This window comes from Hoplias malabaricus, chromosome 12 (assembly GCF_029633855.1).
Source record: "Hoplias malabaricus isolate fHopMal1 chromosome 12, fHopMal1.hap1, whole genome shotgun sequence".
NCBI classification, from domain to species: Eukaryota; Metazoa; Chordata; class Actinopteri; order Characiformes; family Erythrinidae; genus Hoplias; species Hoplias malabaricus.
The window spans coordinates 25290967-25309740 of record NC_089811.1 but is presented as its reverse complement, the minus strand read 5'-3'; the positions used below and the strand labels follow the sequence as shown (position 1 = coordinate 25309740).

Below are 18774 nucleotides of genomic sequence, written 5' to 3'. Positions count from 1 at the left end.
ATGTTCTGATGTTAATGACATTCTCATTCAAGAAAAGGCATTCTAGGAGGCCAAAGCATCTACTTCAACAGTTGACTTCCAGGGGTTTATGAAATTTGTCAAAAACTAGAGCAGATTTTCCCACATCCAGCATTCAAGAAGAAAGACATAGACTGAATCAAGGCAGGAATACACTGAACATTGAAAATCTTGTAGGATTTTAGCATTGTGGAAGTAGCGTCTTTCTCTTGTTTTATGTTAAATTATATTTTAAAGATTATTACAGGAATATTAAACTGGAAATATTAAAAAAATACTAGAGGTGCCAAACAAAGGTACTCTATATTATTTTATTTTGTCTGAAATGTGAAAAAGGCTGCACGGTAGCGCAGCAGGTAGTGTCGCAGTCACACAGCTCCAGGGGCCTGGAGGTTGTGAGTTCGAGCCCTGCTCCGGGTGACTGTCTGTGAGGAGTTGGTGTGTTCTCCCCGTGTCTGCGTGGGTTTCCTCCCACAGTCCAAAAACACATGTTGGTAGGTGGATTGGCGACTCAAAAGTGTCCGTAGGTGTGAGTGAGTGAATGTGTGTGTGTGTCTGTGTTGCCCTGTGAAGGACTGGCGCCCCCTCCAGGGTGTATTCCCAACTTGTGCCCAATGATTCCAGGTAGGCTCTGAACCCACCGTGACCCTGAACTGGATAAGCGGTTACAGATAATGAATGAATGAATGATGAATAAAATGTGAAAAATGTGATTTTCCCCTCTAAACAGTTAAACAGTAAAATTAAAACATGGGTCAGTGTTTCTTACGACAGTCAGTCTCATCCTCTCCATCACCGCACTCATCCTGTCCATTGCAACGCTGATTTATGGGGATGCACTTCTGCTTCCTGGTGCACTTGAACTGACCCGGCAGACAGATATATGTATCTGTGGAGAAAAAGAGGTGGCATTTGAGAGGAAGTGCTGAGGAATCAGCTTTCAGCACCTGCTTTCTCGCTGCAGGGTGTCATCACCCACTGTCAGAGGACCACTATAAAAAGGAATTCAATTATATAAATCTGAAAGGATTTCTTCAAAGGTTAAATACGTAACTCAGTATCCAGTTGAGGTGCAGTAGAGGTGGGCAATAATACAATATTTTATTATTATTGTGATATATAACATGCATGTTACAATCTGGATTTGGCCCACAGAACCCAATGTTTTCACACCACAGTACATGTTTCCACTATGCATCAGTTCATTTTATCACATTCCTGAATGTGCTGCAAGAATTTATTTCTTTGTACAATTCTCATTTACTTGGAGCCAAAACAAATGTAAAAACAACTGTTTTCAGTTATTTGCATTTCACATTTGAACCACCTGTTTCAGACATGGAGAATTGCTTTATCCATTTTTTTTTCAAATATCTGCAGCTTACAATTCATCTTGATTACTGCTGCAAGACATCAAGATGCTTTCAAATTTTTTCAGAGGCTCGTAAAAGTGGCTATCGATCGCTTGAGAGAGAAATGAATTATGTGCTATGAAAGTTTCAGAGAAAACAGCACTGAAGATGACTGGCTACTGATGAAAATTTTCCATTTAGACATTATTGCTTGTCTGGGCTGCATATTTTATATGATTTGCAGTAGAGGAAGCACAGTAAAACAAACATTATTATTATTGCTGGACTGCCTACCGGGCTGGCCTAGAAGTGGCACTTTCTCTTACTGACTGACTGACTGATTCCTAATGTCGAAACACGCATGCGCAAGTAGGAACTGTTAGTTCAGCTATATTTCACAGAGAGAAATTAAGGTGGCACCAGCTATATTTCACATTCCAGTTCGTGAACTAAATTTGGAAGCGTTCGGTGTGTTTCCACCAAGATAAACTGGTTCGTGAACCAGAAAAATACATTCCCAGCTGTAATCAAAGAACAGTATGTTCTTTATAGGGAACCATGGCTTAATAAAAGGAAATAAGGCAACATGCTCCGTTTATGTGTTTCTGGGGCTGTGTTTGCCACTACACCATGCGCATTGGCCAGAGCCTGGGTTCGGTGTTGGTTACTTCACAAGCTCAGCAGGATGGCTCAGAACTCTGCAACATTTACACACGTATTATATCACAGAAAGAGAGGAGGGATGCTGAATTTGTTATACTTTATAAGAATGTGTGTATTTGCCTGAAATATTGTAAAAGGGAAATGGTGGGGAAAAAAGTGTTTCTAAAACTACATATAGCTGCACGCAGTGTCCTTTAACTTCATGTCCTTTAACCAGTAACATTGAAAAAATGTAATTGTAATTCTTAAAATCAACAAAATGTTCTTGTTCTTCTTTGTTCTTTGGTGGTAGATCATCAAGTATTTATTTTTAAATAAAATGAACAAGAAAAACACTGATGCCTGTGTTATGTACTATGAGCAAAACTTTGTGCTCCTTTTTTAATTTCTGCATTTATTAGTCCTGCCCTCCATATTTTCTATACAACACAATCACATAATAAAAACCACACATAAACAAAGGGATTGATATGAAGCACCAAAGCTTCACCAGGCCTTCCAATGACAAGGGTATGTATTTTGGGTTTTACAGAACTTTTTACACTATTTTGGGGTAAACAGAACATTGCATTCAAAATGCATGTTTAGTAAATGCTCACCGCAGTTGGTCTCATCTGAGTTGTCCCCACAGTCATTCTCTCCGTCACAGATGAAGGGAGGGAGGGCACAGAGGCCAGTTCCGCACTGAAAGCGCCCAGGCTGGCATTTGAATTCCGCTGCATAAAAAAAAATCATAATATAACTTAAAATTAATAATAATTAAAACAATCCAGTTTAACAGTGGACGGGCAGTTCCAGCAATTTGTGCACGGACGTGTGTTTATAAGCCCATGGAGTGAGGTCACCTGAAATGGATTATTCAGCCTCTGTTCAATTATCCCTCTGAATGCAGCCTGCCAAGCTTTAATGTTACCTGCCCTTTTCAGAACAGCGTCGTCTCCGTTTATTAACATGAGCAACTGACAGCCTGTCATTTTCAGTTTCTTCCGCATGCCAAGAATGTGACATGCATACCTTCATAAACTGAGTTTTTCTATCAGGTCAATTAGAAGGAAAAATAAATTCAAAAGCTTGTAACATATTTCCTCATCTCTCTCAGAGCTGCAAGGCACTGGGTTAGAACCAGCAATAATCCACACCGTACCAGGCAACCATTTAATTTTCATTTGAGTCAACAGAGAAAGTGTCGAGCAACAGTACTCTCCAAAGGGGGTCTAAAGTGTTCAGAGGCTAGAATAACCATTACTGACAATTAGCGCTAATGATGTGTGTGGTCCATATGGCCTGGCTGACTAACTCCATGTGTCCAGACACTTACGGCAGTCTGCAGGCTCATCAGAACCATCCCCGCAGTCGTCCACCGTGTCGCACTTCCACCAGAAGGGGATACACTCGTCTGTGCCACAGCGGAACTGCAGCACCAATACAGACACAGGGAAGGTCCGTATAAATATATGCTAAATTAATAGTAATAAAACATCAGCATATTAACCCCACTATTTATGATTTATTTTGTTTCTACCTCTGGAATTTTTTATATATCTTATTTTACCTCTCTAAAGAATTCTATTAGATTTTCTGTCCCATTTTCAGTAGATACTAGGAATACTCTGTGAGAATTTGATGGATTTATCCACAAGACCAAAAGTGAGTCAGGTATTGTAATTGGATAACTAGTCCTGGATCAAACACCACTTGAATTAGTCCCAAAGATAATGGATGGTGCTCCATTACTTGAAGAGACTTCCACAGTTTCACAACCTAATGCTGAGGCCCATGTTCCCTGCTAGCTGATACTTGACATTGGGCATGTTGACCTTAGACTTTCTATGCTATTCTATGGAGAATATACACAGTGTGTGTGTGTGTGTGTGTGTGTGTGTGCACAGCTGGATGCCTGTATCCATAATGGGTGCACCTTAAAGTATAAGAATTCACTAGCTTTAAGGGGTGTCTAAAAACATTTGGACTATTACTGTTTGATATGTGTTCCTGTTTCAGTTCATTCCTAATGTAAACCCTAGTAGAATTATTGTATTCGACACAGTTTTAATTTTGGCATTTTGATTTAGTATTTTGACTAAAATATGTATTAGGTCTCATTTAAGTAATTAAATTATTGTTCATTTATAAAGGGATTATTATTTTTGTGGTATTATTCATTACTACATTTTCAAACAATAGCTTAAAACCTATGTTACATATAAAAGCTTTAACATCCACAATTATGAAAGGAGTATAGACCCTTTTTGTCAAGTACATTTGGCATTTATTTAACATTCAATTTTTAATTCAACTGAGTCGACTCCAGTTTCAACTCAATTAATCATTGGCTAAAGGTTGATATCTGCACGTGCCAGTTGCTCTTCACTACTCTACCTGGCTGAAAACAGCAAACAGACTTTTTTCCTGTTTTAATTTCCTTGTGATTTTCATCTTTCAAAAAAGAGATAGTCATTATTCTGTTTCTTTGATGAAAAAAAAGGTGCAAACCATCCTGTCATAGTTCTCATCAACGTTAAAGAAATTACTTTTGAGGGGTGGATTTGAGGCTTAGAGAGATACCTTTTTTAAGTTGGTTATGAATATGTTACCCCCCTGTTGCACTGAATAAATTAGAGAGTGAAACAGCAAGATGTTGCTGACCTGGCTGGAGGTGCAGTTGGAGAGGCAGGTTTTATTGTCTGCAGCCAGGTAGAAGTTGGTGGGACAGGCGCACTTATGACCTCCACCAGGAGATAAAAGGCACAGGTGACTGCAGCCCCCATTAGCCACCTGACACTGGTGTTTAGGGACTAGAGGAGGAAGGAAACGGATTTGAAGAGGACAGATTTTTACGTGTAGCATGGCAGTAAACCTCTGTAAAGGGAATCCTTACCCTCAGGCTGGCGTAAAGGGTGATAAACCGTTATGGATTTAATGGCTTGCCAGGAATTGAGAAGCTCAACAGCATGGGCACCGGAGGTTTTGTGAGCGCGACGCAGAGACTTGGATTTGCCATCCGTCCAATAGATGAAGTCCTCAAACAAGGTCAACCCCATCACACCCTGGATATGATCGTGAGGCACTGAGGAGGAAAATAACAGTGCCTGTTAAGTTACTTAGTCTGAGAGCTGAGAGGTAAGTCCACCAATCCATCTTCTCCATGTTCTTCAGTTTTTTTAGAATTTCCATCTACCCTAATGTGTGTGAACATTTTACAATAACCAAAAAACCCTGAATTAACCAGAAGAAAATCCCTTGACAAGTTTTTTTATAACAGTAAATTTATGTAGTCTGAATGTTTTGAGCACCAAAGGCTGTCCTCACATCTGTACCACTCTGTCAAACCATATGTTACCACACTCCAGTTTAATTTCCTAGGTCCTAGCTATCTGGAACATCTGTTATTTGGGTATACAGTAACAGCTGAGCTTCTATAGACATATCCAAAAGTTGTAAATAAGAAATGTAAGAAATTATGTACATCTCTGTACCTTTGTGCCTCTGAGAGCCATCCATGTTCGCAAAAAGAATGTGACTGTCATCTGCCCAGTAGATCCTCTTGTTGGTATAGTCAATAGTGAGGGCAGAGGGGCTGTAGATCTCTTTGTCAACAATCACCATGTGGCCTTGACCATCCATTCCGACACGGCCAATGTGAGGGTGCTCACAGCAGTCGATCCAGAACACATACCTGAGGATAGCCATAATAGGTGAGCTTGGAATACAATATGATTACACCTCAAATCCATTTGAATCACACTGGGTCCATACCCTAATTGGGCATCCAGAACCAGATCGGTAGGGTTCTTGAGGCCAGAGCTCAATATGACAGTGGGATACAGGCCATTGGATTTGGACACTTCCAAGGTCTTTCTCTCGATATCGCACCAGTACAAGTTCTTCCCAATCCAGTCGACAGCCAGAGCGCTGGGTACAGCTGTTCTGTGGACCACCTAGCAGGAAACACATATACATAGTGGAATCGATGTTCCCAGATACCGGCTCATTTTAACTGTATCTAATTAAGAGTGTTAGTAGTTAGTGTGTTACTTTGCAGTAGTGACATCTACTTATTTGGAAAGGGCTCAAACTACATACTGGATCACTGCTGTTATGATCTGACTGCTTTAAGCTGCATTAGTAATGGTGAGGTCAAGTACTTTTGTTTTTGGATCATAAATTCCACCACAGCTCACCCCAAATATATTAAAAAGGTGCTCTAGAGAAAGCATCTTGAAAGTTTGAGGGGCCTTAGTTGACACTTATCATTGAGCATGGTGACCTGCTCCTTTGGCCATATCATTCTTTTCTACAGAGATTATACAAAAAACAAAGCTGTCTTTCACATTGATGATGAATGGACCAACAGAAACTGCTAAATAAATAAATACATATAAATATGAAGAAAATCTTTTTACATTGTCTTTTGTTGAAAGTTAAGAAGGTTTTTCCTTCTTCTATAAAGCTGCTACTTTGGAGATACATGGTTTTATTGGATAGTGATAGAATGTAAATGAACGTCCACATCATGTTAACACTAATAGTAGCAAGATTCAATGTCTGCAAAATTTGGACACAATCAGGACCCACCACAAACATCCGCATGTCAGTCTGCCAGCATCGGTTGCGCAACATGATATGAACACTGGTCCTATGCAACATGACATGCAAATCCGAAGCAACCTGCTCATGAGGGTTAAGGAGAAATGCAGATCAGCAGCCTCCAGTTGGCGGAGAGACAGGTTAAAAAATCTATGTGATGGGCATAGAACAAAGTGTCAAACCAGGAAACAGCAAACGGATGCTTAAATGAGCCATCTCTCCTCTGTCTGTGCATTTTTACACTTTTTTAAGAGATCACAAGCTCTCAGTGGGCTAAACAAGTACGCCAGTTGGCGAGGGAAATTGGCTTCTTCATGCTACGTTTCAAAAGCTTGAAACCGCAACACATGCAAGCTGCCATAATGACACATGATTTGCTTTGAGGTCTTCCCTATCATCGTCTAACAGGTGGGGGTGGGGTAGGGGGTTGATGTATAGCTGCACCAATTGACAGAGCTGTCCCTTTAGCAGTAATTTCATCTGAGACGCAGCTTTAGAATACTCTCTGAAATCAGAGCAGAGGAGCTGAGAGAAGACATTAATATTCTGAGTGGAAAGGAAAAAGCCTGTGGTATTCTGGTGATCTCATCTAGCATTGATTTGAAGCACTGCCTTCCATGGAAATGAAGGTTAACTCATTTAAAATGTCAACATTTGAATACATCAGTATGGAGAAAAGCTGAAACCTCCTCAAATACACCCCATCTTCACAGTATTAGCTGCTTTTAAATGTTGGGCCTTGGTGAGTCTGTATGTAAGTGATAACATTCCCAAACAGACAATTAAAGGTGTAGCAAGTCAATTTACCACCATTTATTTATTTATATATCTTGTGCAATGTGCATGAGATAAGGAATCAAATTGCTTTGTGGTCTGTGTGTAAACCACACAGAGATAAAAAAAAAAAATGTTATGAAAATAAATAAATAAATAAATAAATAAATAAATAAATAAATAAATAAACCTGAGTATTAGACATATAATCTTTGACCAGAGTAAATGTTAGACATACCTAACAAATTACGCAGTCCTATACAAGACACATTTAAATGTGGAATTCCTCTACGTATACATAGCCACAAATAACGTATCTCCAAAATAGCAATTTTACAGGAGAAGGAAAAATGTTTAACTTTCAGTGAAAGTTTATGAAAAAATTATTTATTCCAAGTTATTTTTGAGCATGTCTTTTGGTAATTATTGGTGATATGAAATTTTCACACAATGTGAAGGACAGCTGCTGTGTTCAAATAATGTGTTCAAGTAAACAAAAAATCAACAAAAATGGAGATGTGTGTATTTCTTTGGACAGTAACAATATGGACATTGAACCAATGGCAATGTCTTTTAATGGACATACAGTACCAGTCAAATGTTTGGACACACCCACTCAGGGAGGGTTTCCTTTGCTTTGGGCCATTTTCCACATATTGTGAATGAACAGTCAAAAGTTTGGGCTTCTTCTAATCCATTTTTTAACTCTTGTGCACTATGTACAGTACTTTGACACTACATTTTCCTTCGGGATCAATAAAGTGATATCTTATCTTCTTATTTAAGTCAGGCTAAGTCACAAACATCTTTAGACAACACTGGTCCATTGATGCCCATTGGAAAGTTTATGCTCCATAAAGTGAACCCTTGACAAGGCAGCATCCTTGATATTAAATGTCAGTACAATGGCTGATTCATACTGTGAAGAAAGATCATTGGAGGAAATGGCTGATTCCTTTTTTAATAATCCACAAATAGTATATAAATAATTGGAATCTATAATGACCTGCTGAAGATTAGACTTTAATTGTGTTTCAGCTGGCACGTTTTGTAATGAACGAAGATAAACGCTGAGCCTTACACCATTTGCCCTCATTACGACAATTCTATAGCGGTTTCCTTATTAGAACGCACCAAAGGCGTTCCCTGGGGCAGAGCACTTTACATGAGGCCGAGCACAAAGGCAAGACTTGTACAGACGTTAATGAATCTTTATATTACAGGATTACAAAGATCCAAGCAGAACATGTAATCGTGTGGGACCGCTGTCTAAGGGATATCTATAAATATATACATATGCTAGCTTCGAGCTTTGTGTGATAGATATGAAGGGGAGAAAATGAGCAGCTCATTGCAGACCAATATATTCAGCAATAGTGCACAGTCCTCATGAATGAACGCTATCTCTGCCGGGTTATAAATGCCAATCCTTATAATAATGAATTATTCAACCCCCTCTAATACCGCTCAAACCAAGTTAAATGTCAAACAGCCTATCAGTTCATTTAAACTGTCTGTCTGAAGTAAGGATGATTAGCTGCATTGCTCGATTGCTGGAAGATTAACAAACATAGCAGTGTTTTTGAACCCAAGATGCTTTTTAACCTCTATGAATTCCAAACCTACATCTGACAGCGTATATGTGGGTTGCTGTTCTTGATTGACAGCTACATTTTCACTGTGTATATTTCACACTGAGGCTTTTAAAACCAGCAGTAAACATTGCCTAGTCTCATTGTACAATGTTACATTACTATACCTGATGATAAACATTACAATAATAAATCATACATACACTCATCCCCATTTTTCCCCTGTTGCTATAGTAACATCTACCTTTCTAGGAAGGTTTACACTATAAATGAACAAGGCTGTGAGGATTTGATGGCCTTTATCCTCAATGGATGAGCTCTGAAACATAAAAACCACTCCAATGCATCCCAATTGTAATGGAGGGTGTGCCGTTCCTCATCCACATTGGCACAGTGGGCACAATGGAGATTCAGTGGAGATTACACAAGCTGTGCATACATATCTGAACCCCTGTGTCAGCAAAGGGTGCACCTTCAAGTAGTTGAAGTACACTAATTAGACATGCCCTCAACCCTCTAGACAAAATGTGTTTTAATGTGTGGGGCTATTCAGTGTCTGAATGTAAAAAGTATATACCTTGATCTGTAATGCTAGAGAAGCAAGGCGTGAGTTGATATAAATTATTTCTCACTTGTAGCTTGCTCAAACAAGCAGAAAAATTCAGTAAAATTGATTAGTTCCTTCAATAACTCATTTATAAAAAAATGTCATTATAATTTGGAAAAACTGGGCTTACGTTCTTGTTTTGCAGAAAGAAAATCCTTTACATTATTGGCAGGTTTGCAATTATAGAAACAAAGTAAGCAGTCTGAAATTCAAACCTGGTTCTGTGGATAGTGAGCATCCCTTATTCCCTTAATTCCTTATTTGACCCTTTAAGACAAAATTAGTAAAAGTGTCTATGATGCTGCCTTGGTCTAAGGAGGCAGCAGTGGTTTGTAGGATAGAGAAAAGGGCTTGTTTCATCCACTGGATCAACAGAAAAAATAAGTAAGGTCCACAACGGCATGCTGTTGTGTGAGTGCACACTGCCTCTCGTGTGTGTGCACAAAAGTTACACACGTTCACAAATGTTTGTATGTTTGTTTGTGTGTACCTTGGAGTCTCAATATCCCCAAGGGGATTAACTTACTGCTTACTTACTTTTCCACTGCATGGTACCTACGCGACTTCACTCAGCTTTTTTTTTTTTTTTTTTTTTCCATCAGGCAAATCTGGTATCATTAACCTGGAACTGGGTTCTTTTACAGCCCCTGCTTGTTCATGGTTCCAAGCAAGCAGAATATGGACTAAACGTGACATGCAAACCTTGTAGGTACACTCTCAGAAAATGGGGATGGTAGAGGTACGTTATTGGTCAGTAAACGTACAAACTGTGTAAACGTACCTTTAAAGGTACAACAATTTAAAGTCCAGTTTTGTTACCTAAAGGTACATTGCATTCTTATCTCCAGACGGAGAGGTGAATATTTGCAAGATTTCATTATAATGTAAAATAATTCCTGGAGATGAATTAGAGCGTATGAAATTAACACAATTCTAATATAAACAATTATAATACGCCCTGTGAAGGACTGGCGCACCCACCAGGGTTTGTTCCTGCCTTGCGCTCAGTGATTCCGGGTAGGCTCTGGACCCATCGTGGCCCTGAATTGGATAAGCGGCTACAGATAATGAATTAATGAATTATAATAGCATAAGGTACAATTATGTTCCCTAATTAAAGGTATTGTATATATATCTTTGTTGGTACCACCAAAGTAACAGCAAAAAGTACCACCATAGTGACAGTGACATAGTATACAGTGCAGTGGAAAAGTGACAGAAGTGTTGTCATCTTTCTTTTTCTGTTCATCATTGGCTACTTCTACTATTTGTGTAGTTTAATCTGCTGTTGTCTGTCAATCATGTGATTTCTCAGAGCTGCTGCGTCTAATCCTAACAATTCTCACGTTTCTTCAAATGTTTAGACATGTTTGAACTGTGCATTTTGAGCATGAAAGTTAAGTAATACATTAAGTCATATCATACACAGAACAAATTGTCCGCGAGATGCTTGGATTGATAAATGTAATCGACTTTACAATCAATTGTGTGACTGCGTACTTACATTTTCTGAAATTAAAGGTATTAATAGATTGTTTCCTTCCCCTTTTCCTGGGAAAGCTTTACAAAAGACATTAGGACTTTTTTGTGAGGCTTTGATAGCATTCAGCCATGAGAACATTACTGAGGCCAGGTATTTATGATTAGTTTTGGATCACAAACTCTAATGAATGGTGTTTCATCTTTATAGAGAACACAGTTTCACTGCTGGACAAGCTCAATGCTTGGGTTTTTAAACCCCTTTAGCCCAAGCTTGGCATTAGGTATGATGTCCGGTTCATTTTATGCTTTTTAATAGAAATTATACAAGCTGTGAGACCATGACAGATTGTCTGGGTCCAGAACTGGCGAACAAATAAGTAGCTGAATTAAATTATTTAAAGGACTGTCCACAAATATCTAAGTACATAGTGTAATTCTTCATGACTATGTGTTAATGCATTCGCTCCTGTGCAATTTGGCCACGTTAGTTACAATGAAATGCAGCTTTGGATCATAGACTTTCAAGCATATGAGAAAGCCTGCTGACTGAGACTGGTGTTTAATACAGAGATAACGCTGCCTTCTCCATTGGCATGCTGATGCAATAGACTCTCAGACTAAACACATTATCTCAGCTTGCATTATTCCCATTTTCAGTGTTCTGATAATCATTCCCCCCCAAAATTATAATGAATTTGAGATGCCATGCTGAGAGAGAGAGATAAATCAGTCGCAGGGAGGGGTGGGGAGCTCTGGGTGTAATGAAGCCAAATGAGGCTTTTGGCCCTGCACTCAAGACTAATGAGATGGAGGAAAGAGTGGCTCAGCAGGTGAACTGCACACTTCCATGTGAGAACCTGCCATATGACCCTTATGATCGGCAAAGCATCCATTTTAATAACCATGTGCCTTTTAACTGCCACACAGTTGCAACACAGGTAGCAATCTGGGAGTTTGATAACCATTAAACAGTTTTACAGACAATAACTATACACTGGACACTGCTGACAACATCTAAAAGTAAAGATTATTAAGGGTGTTGTTCATTTCTCTCATGTAACCAGAAGTTTCAGCACCCATCATTATGAACTGAATCATTATATCTTAAATTACAGTGCGGTCAGTTCTTCATTTTGCTCTTTCATGGGTCTTAATTACCAAATAATTTAGTCACGCGTAAAACAATTGTTGAGCTAATGTGCATTCAGAAGGCTAATGTAGCTTCATAAGCTTTAGTACTATCATTTCATAAAGAATATTCAGGGTCACTTTTCACCAGGATGTGGAATACAACTATACAATTAAGAAAAAGAAAAAAGGAAATCCAGGTGGAAAAAAAGTTCAAAATATTAATAAAATACCCTTATTAGCATGGAATAATCAGCATGCTGATGTATGACCAAATGATTCTTAAAAGGGGAATGTTTAAAAAATGTAATGTCTATATAATGCAGTCACTGTGATGCAAATAAATTTATTCAGGTGTGAGATGGTGCAGTGAAGAGAAACATCTCCTACCTTGGTTTTGTGTTTTTTTTTTTTTCCTTTTTAATATCCTGAAGTCACAAGTGATGGTTCAGAAAATCAGGCATGTCTAGTCTCATTCCCTAAAGTCAGTGCATTGTTTTTCCTCTAATTAAATATACCGCGTGGCAGACTTAAAAAAATCTTTTTATATAAAAATTGCAATTTGCAATCAGTGCAATTTTAATTAAAGCCTATTTTATTAAGCCTATTTTATTAAGAGCAATGCTATAACAATATTTAGATTGGGACATTTAAATTATATAACAGATCTAGACCAATCAGAGGCAACTAAATACAGTTGTGTACTTAAAACATGATGTGTACATGATAACAGCCTGAACTAAATAACTGTCTGGCACTCTGCACTCAGCATTCAAAATCAAAGCTACACCTTATAAAATCAGATATGGAACTTAATTTATGGGAAATAATTTAAATGAATTAGCAGGTATTATAGCAATACTCCATAATATAGCATGCGCAAAGACAAATAAAGCTCTTACTCTTATCAGAAATACAATAATTCAATATTATCCCAACGTCATCCAACATTAATCTTATTTCTTTATATATTTGTATCCTGTTAATGTAAGATCTTTATATTTACAGATCATTGGTAGCAGAGTATAGGTTTGATGTCCATTTCTTAATTGTGAAGTATGGAGAAAAGTTAGCTTGTTTGGTTAATATGATTATTTTCATATTTGTTTGTGTTTTGTTTGCACTTACAGGCATTTACATTTACATTACATTATGGCACCTGGCCAATGCTCTTATGCAGATAAACTTGCAATTGTTTATCAAGTTAAAGATGTAGGGCAATATAGTGTTAAGTGTCTTGCCCAAGCACTGCCTGATCTGGGAACTGAACCATAATCTGTTTTGTAGAATGTAGTGGTGTTGTGCATTATGCTATATCTACAGCAGACAACCTAACCTGCCCATGATGATACGTGCAGCTGAAATGAAAATGAATAATCATTTGGCACTTATTCCTTGGTAGTTGGTATTTTTAGTTCTGAGGTGGGTAGTGTGAGAAAAAGTGTCGCAAATCTAGCTTTTCAAGCTTTGACACAAAGATTTACCTTTAAAAGAGAAAAGAAGTCAGAGAGGAAAGCCATACCTTAAGATCACTCCCATTTAAGCGAATCCGGTTGATCCTCCGCCCACTGGGCCTGCTGGAGTCCACCCAGTAGATGAACTCCTTCCTGTAGTCAAAGTCTAAGCTGATGATGTTGTTGAGACCCTTTGAAAATGGATAGAAAAGAATGTTAGAAGTTAATGAGATGAAAAACCTGCAGATATCTCTAAGACGAGCTGAGTTGTCTTATTTTCCAGTAGTTGTATGTTTGGGAGTTGTGCTCCCCAGTCAACAAACCCCATTAGCCATTTGATGAAGTACATGAAACGGTGGAGATTTTCAGATGAGCAAAAAAGAGCAAGACGTCCAGCTTTGTTCTGCTGCTCAATTAGCTGAAGGGCTTAATTAGCCACTTCAGATGCAGTTTTCTCTCAATTTCTCGGACGCACATCTGACAGGAATGTAGATGAGAAACACAGTGTGTATACACTCCCTCTGATATCTAATCATTGTATTGATTGTGGAGAATGGGGGTGGCTGCCTGAGGTGGGCTCTACAGGAGAAATTGGTGCTGAGCAGGGTCCCGAAAGCCTTCCGTGGGGATCCTGAAGAACATCCGTTACTGTCACATCGGCATCAGCTCACTGTCAGTCAGCCCCCTGCTCGCTAACAGGCCCCCACTCACCTCAGCATGAGGGGCTAAGATCAGGCGACAGCACTGATGACAAGTGAAAGCAGACGAGACACCTTCATCAGATCATCGGCACTCCCCTATATACTCCCACACACAGCCCACAACAGTCTGCTGGGACACACACAATGACCCACCAGGAGCCAGACGTTTGATGGAGCACACACTGAGAGTGAGAAAGAGCATTTTAGTGCTCAAAGTACTCCAGGCTCAAAGAAATTTAGAGCTACAGGTGGGAAACAGAATTGATTTTTTTTTAGATGCACACACAAATCTCCGTTGACAGATTCTGCACTGTCGATCAATGCCAAAACAACATAAACAGACTTGCACATAAGCTCATGCAGAAAAAATAGAAATAATACCTGTCCACAATCCTACAAAAGAATACAATAGAATGCAAAATAATAATCCTACAAGAGAATTATTTTGCTTATTTAGTCATTTATTAGGCTCCGCCCATACAAAAATAAATGCAAAGAACATTCTCAAATATTCTCAAATGCTGTCTTACAATAATAGTAATTGTTTTCTTAAGATTTTTCTTATGACACTATTCATTGTTTTTCTTCTGTAGGTAATTAGTATTCTTTAAAAATATATGTTCTTAACTCTATTCTTAACCTTCTCATATCCTCAAACTTGTCTTGTTGTTAAGTGTGAGTTCAGGTAAGCTTCTAAAATGATTCATTTAAATAGATAAATTAATGTCAATAATGTTTAACTTAACAAAATGTCCAGTGGAGATTACTCATAAAGTACTGAATTTCTACACAAGGAAAATACTGACATATTGAATCTGTGTTTTTTTTCCCATTTTTCTTACTTTTTATACTTCTTTTCATCCATTTTGTTATCAGGTGAACATATTTAACACAATACTGGTAACAATGGTAACCAGAAATGTAGAATGAAAGGCTTCATTAAAAAATGTTGTAAATGATATTTAAGAAAAAAAAAGATCATTCTTAAGATATTTGAAGAATAAGTATCTTAACATTTATCTTAAGAGTACATTAAGTTAAGAAAAAAAACACATTTAACAAGTATTTCTTTCTTAAGACTCTTTTGTGAATCCGGTCCCTGGATTAGCGATGGCATTTTGCCAAGCAACAAAATATATTCCTTCACATTATCATGCTACCTCATGTAGGTCTATGGTTCTGCAGGTCAGCGGCTTTGTATAACATACATTTATCTGTATAAGGCTTTGTTCAGCTGAAAGTGTAGAAACCTCAAACAATCCTTCTGTGACAACGGCTGCAAGCAGAGGAGGAGCTGATTCTTTGGCTAGTGTTTATGGAGTTTTAAGGGCTTACATTCAAGCTGAAATAGTTTTAACTCAATTCACAATGGTCCATGGCAGAAAAAAAGTGCTTCCTGGTGAAACAAACTGACTGGGTGAAATCCATGTCTTATTGACATTTTGAGTGGAATCTGCTCCACCATCTGAACAGCCTGACTGTTTAAACCCACCTGAAGCAGGTCTGATTGACAGTATATGAAAAACAGGTACCTTGCATTTCAGTTATTTAAAGTGAGTACATATGTTAGTGAATAACAAGGCATTTTTGAGGATTATTAAAGACATTATACATGAAAATACCTATTGTATGCTAAATCTGATCATACTGTGAAATATACGGAGACTCACTTCCTCATCAACTGTAATCATATAGTGTTTAAACAAAATAATTCAGTGTCACTAAAACATTACAATTTCAACCCACTAGGCCAGTCAAGAGATTTTTTGTCTTCCAGTGGACTGATTTGAAACTGATAAGACCTATGAAGGTTAACATTAATATAATCATAACTGATCACTGATGATAGCCTGGTATGAGGTCAGTTAGATCAGGTGCTGAGTGATCCACTCATAGACAGTCATTGTACTTCCATTAAATCAAAACAATGATTAAAGGGTCTGACTGCTGATGAGACCACTGGATAAAGGGGGGCAATTTAACCAGAGCCCTGTAGACACAGCCATGTAGCTCAGCTGGAATGAATAATACAATGAGTGCAGATTGCAGAATTGGGCAAATTCACATTTCTGTAGGAATCATCATTTAGATGGTAATTCTAGGATCTGCCTCTGATGACACCAGCCTGAGATGCAGTAATTGAAAAATGAGAAAATGCTCACAATGGACTACTGCTGGAGAGGAGACATCGGGACGGATGGTGAAATTTATGGCAAGGCAAGTAGGTGTGGTGTTTCCACTTTGCTATTGCTTTTGTTAGTTTACTGCCCATTGATTAATGAAAAGGTCTCCTGCAAGCATTGCCCACTCCACTATTCATCAGAGGACTGAAGCTTTAAGAGTCATGCTTTAAGATGTATTGCTTTAAGAGTAATTTAATGCAGCATTTGAATGATAGAGCAACAGTCTTAGACTCTGTTATAGGAAGATAAAGTGTGAGCAGTCAGGCCTAAATCTGCAATACTAAGAATGGTTAAAAACAAGAGAAATATGTTAACGGCGATAATTTAAAATGTCAAAATATTATTAAGATATTGACTTTGAGAAACCAATTTTAAAGTTATCAGATGGTAAAAACGCTAGTAGGCCTATGTAAAAGGCCACGGTACAGTAGAATATGTTTGTAGCATGGAGGTAAAAGTCAATTTTTCCATGCAGTGCATTTCTATGCATGGCTTTCAAGTCACTCACCTTTGATTTTTGTGGATTGGTTCTAGGTTGAATTAAACACAGAAATACCAAGTGGTGGACTATGGCAAATTGAGGTGTGCATTTTGAACTTTTGGATGCTGCTACAGTGGGTGAAATGTGGCCTTGTATATGCTACATTCAAATTCAAGAAATCTAAAAACACTTGTGAAAATCAAAGTGAAATTCTAAATCAAGATGCATTATAAATTATTGCATTAGTGCACTCTGGAACCCTGACTCCAAACTATATTATGAGGTACCAGGAGAGTCGTATTGTTGGACACAGTTCCTAAAGCGGCAAGTTTAAATGGATTACGTTTTTGCACTTGTAACCGTCAGAAAAGAAGTGAGCTACTCAACTGGGATTCAAAAGAGAAAAAATTAGTCGAGCCACGGAGGTATTACTGCTCTCCAGGTAGGTGATGAACACGATGTGCTTTCAATTCACCTTTAATGTGAAGCTCCACCAAGAAGTGCACTGTTTAATGTCTTCAATTAGTCTTTTCAAGGGAGAGCACCAGCAGCCGGCAGTGTGTTGTTATCGCTGCCACGTCACTGCAGCTCTTAATTGGATCTCTATTAAGCTTTCACTGTGCTAGCTCTTCTATTTGGAAACTCGTTCTGTGAATCACCCCGGGATTTATAGTAACACGTTCTGCTGCACACACTAAGCCTGGTTGCTTGTTTTTACAATCACTTCGGATGAACCAGGAGAAGTCAATGCAGTAGCACAACAAAAGAATTGTAGATGGAAATGAAGGTAAGGAAAAAAAACTCACCTGCTTCAGCAAAGTGTAATTGGATCCATCGACACTCAGCTTTCTGATTTCATGATGATCAGCGAGGATGAGAAAAGGTTCCTCAGCTGAAGAAAGAAATAACAAAGTAGTCAGTGCCCATGCTCTTATCTGTCTAAAGATCATATAGTGTATTTACAACAGATCTCATTTGATTTATTTATTTATGTATTTATTTTTTGGATAAATTATAAAAATCAGCCAATTATGATGAATAGCATGTAATATAATTTATTCTCTGCATTTTCATCAATCTGTATTTTAATTTTAAGTTATAAACAAGTATTTGCTCTTTGAATTCTAATGCTAAATTGATGTTAAATGCAACAGCACAATAATGAAAAATTCATTGTGCTACTCTGACAGATTTCTTGATATATTTTAATTAAACATTTCATTTAATTATTCAAAATAAAAAAAGGATATTACCAATAAAATTTCAGGGGCATCTGGGAGACCCCCAGTAAATTTTCACTCAAAAAATGACCACTTTTACGGGGATATTACAATTTTACATTTACATTTGGAAACACAAAAATAACTCATAATTCAGGTCCTTTGTGTTCAAGCACAATTGTAAAAATGTGCTTGTGCTTTTCATATATCAAGTGTGTAGCAATTTCCAAGTAAAAGTAATGTGAACCAGGAAATGGCATGACTCTGTTTTGAATGCTGTTGCAATATATTAATTCAATATTCATTGTGCTAAAATCATACTACTTCTTACTTTCACTGTAGCAGTGCTCTTCATTCAGGATATTAAAAAAAATTTGCGATTGGCTTTCATGACTCAGGATAGGTTTATCCTAAAGTCATTATACATGTCACACAGATGTGTGTCAATGCATCAGCAAGTAATTTGAATTAAAATGCAAAACAAAATGATAATGATACACCTCTGTATTGGCTTTATAACTCAGGAAAAGGT

General features: G+C 37.9%; 1 protein-coding gene across 1 annotated transcript in view; it reads right to left on the bottom strand.

Annotated features, from left to right (window-relative positions):
- lrp1bb (low density lipoprotein receptor-related protein 1Bb) overlaps positions 1-18774 on the bottom strand; it is a 471212-nt gene that overhangs the window by 62527 nt on the left and 389911 nt on the right. Inside the window, exons 58-66 of the mRNA XM_066685917.1 lie at positions 17829-17914; positions 13726-13848; positions 5790-5971; positions 5510-5709; positions 4912-5100; positions 4680-4828; positions 3352-3445; positions 2633-2749; positions 788-907 (exon numbers count right to left, since the gene is read on the bottom strand). Coding sequence (XP_066542014.1) covers positions 788-907; positions 2633-2749; positions 3352-3445; positions 4680-4828; positions 4912-5100; positions 5510-5709; positions 5790-5971; positions 13726-13848; positions 17829-17914 — 1260 coding nt within the window. The remainder of the gene's footprint in view (positions 1-787; positions 908-2632; positions 2750-3351; positions 3446-4679; positions 4829-4911; positions 5101-5509; positions 5710-5789; positions 5972-13725; positions 13849-17828; positions 17915-18774) is intronic.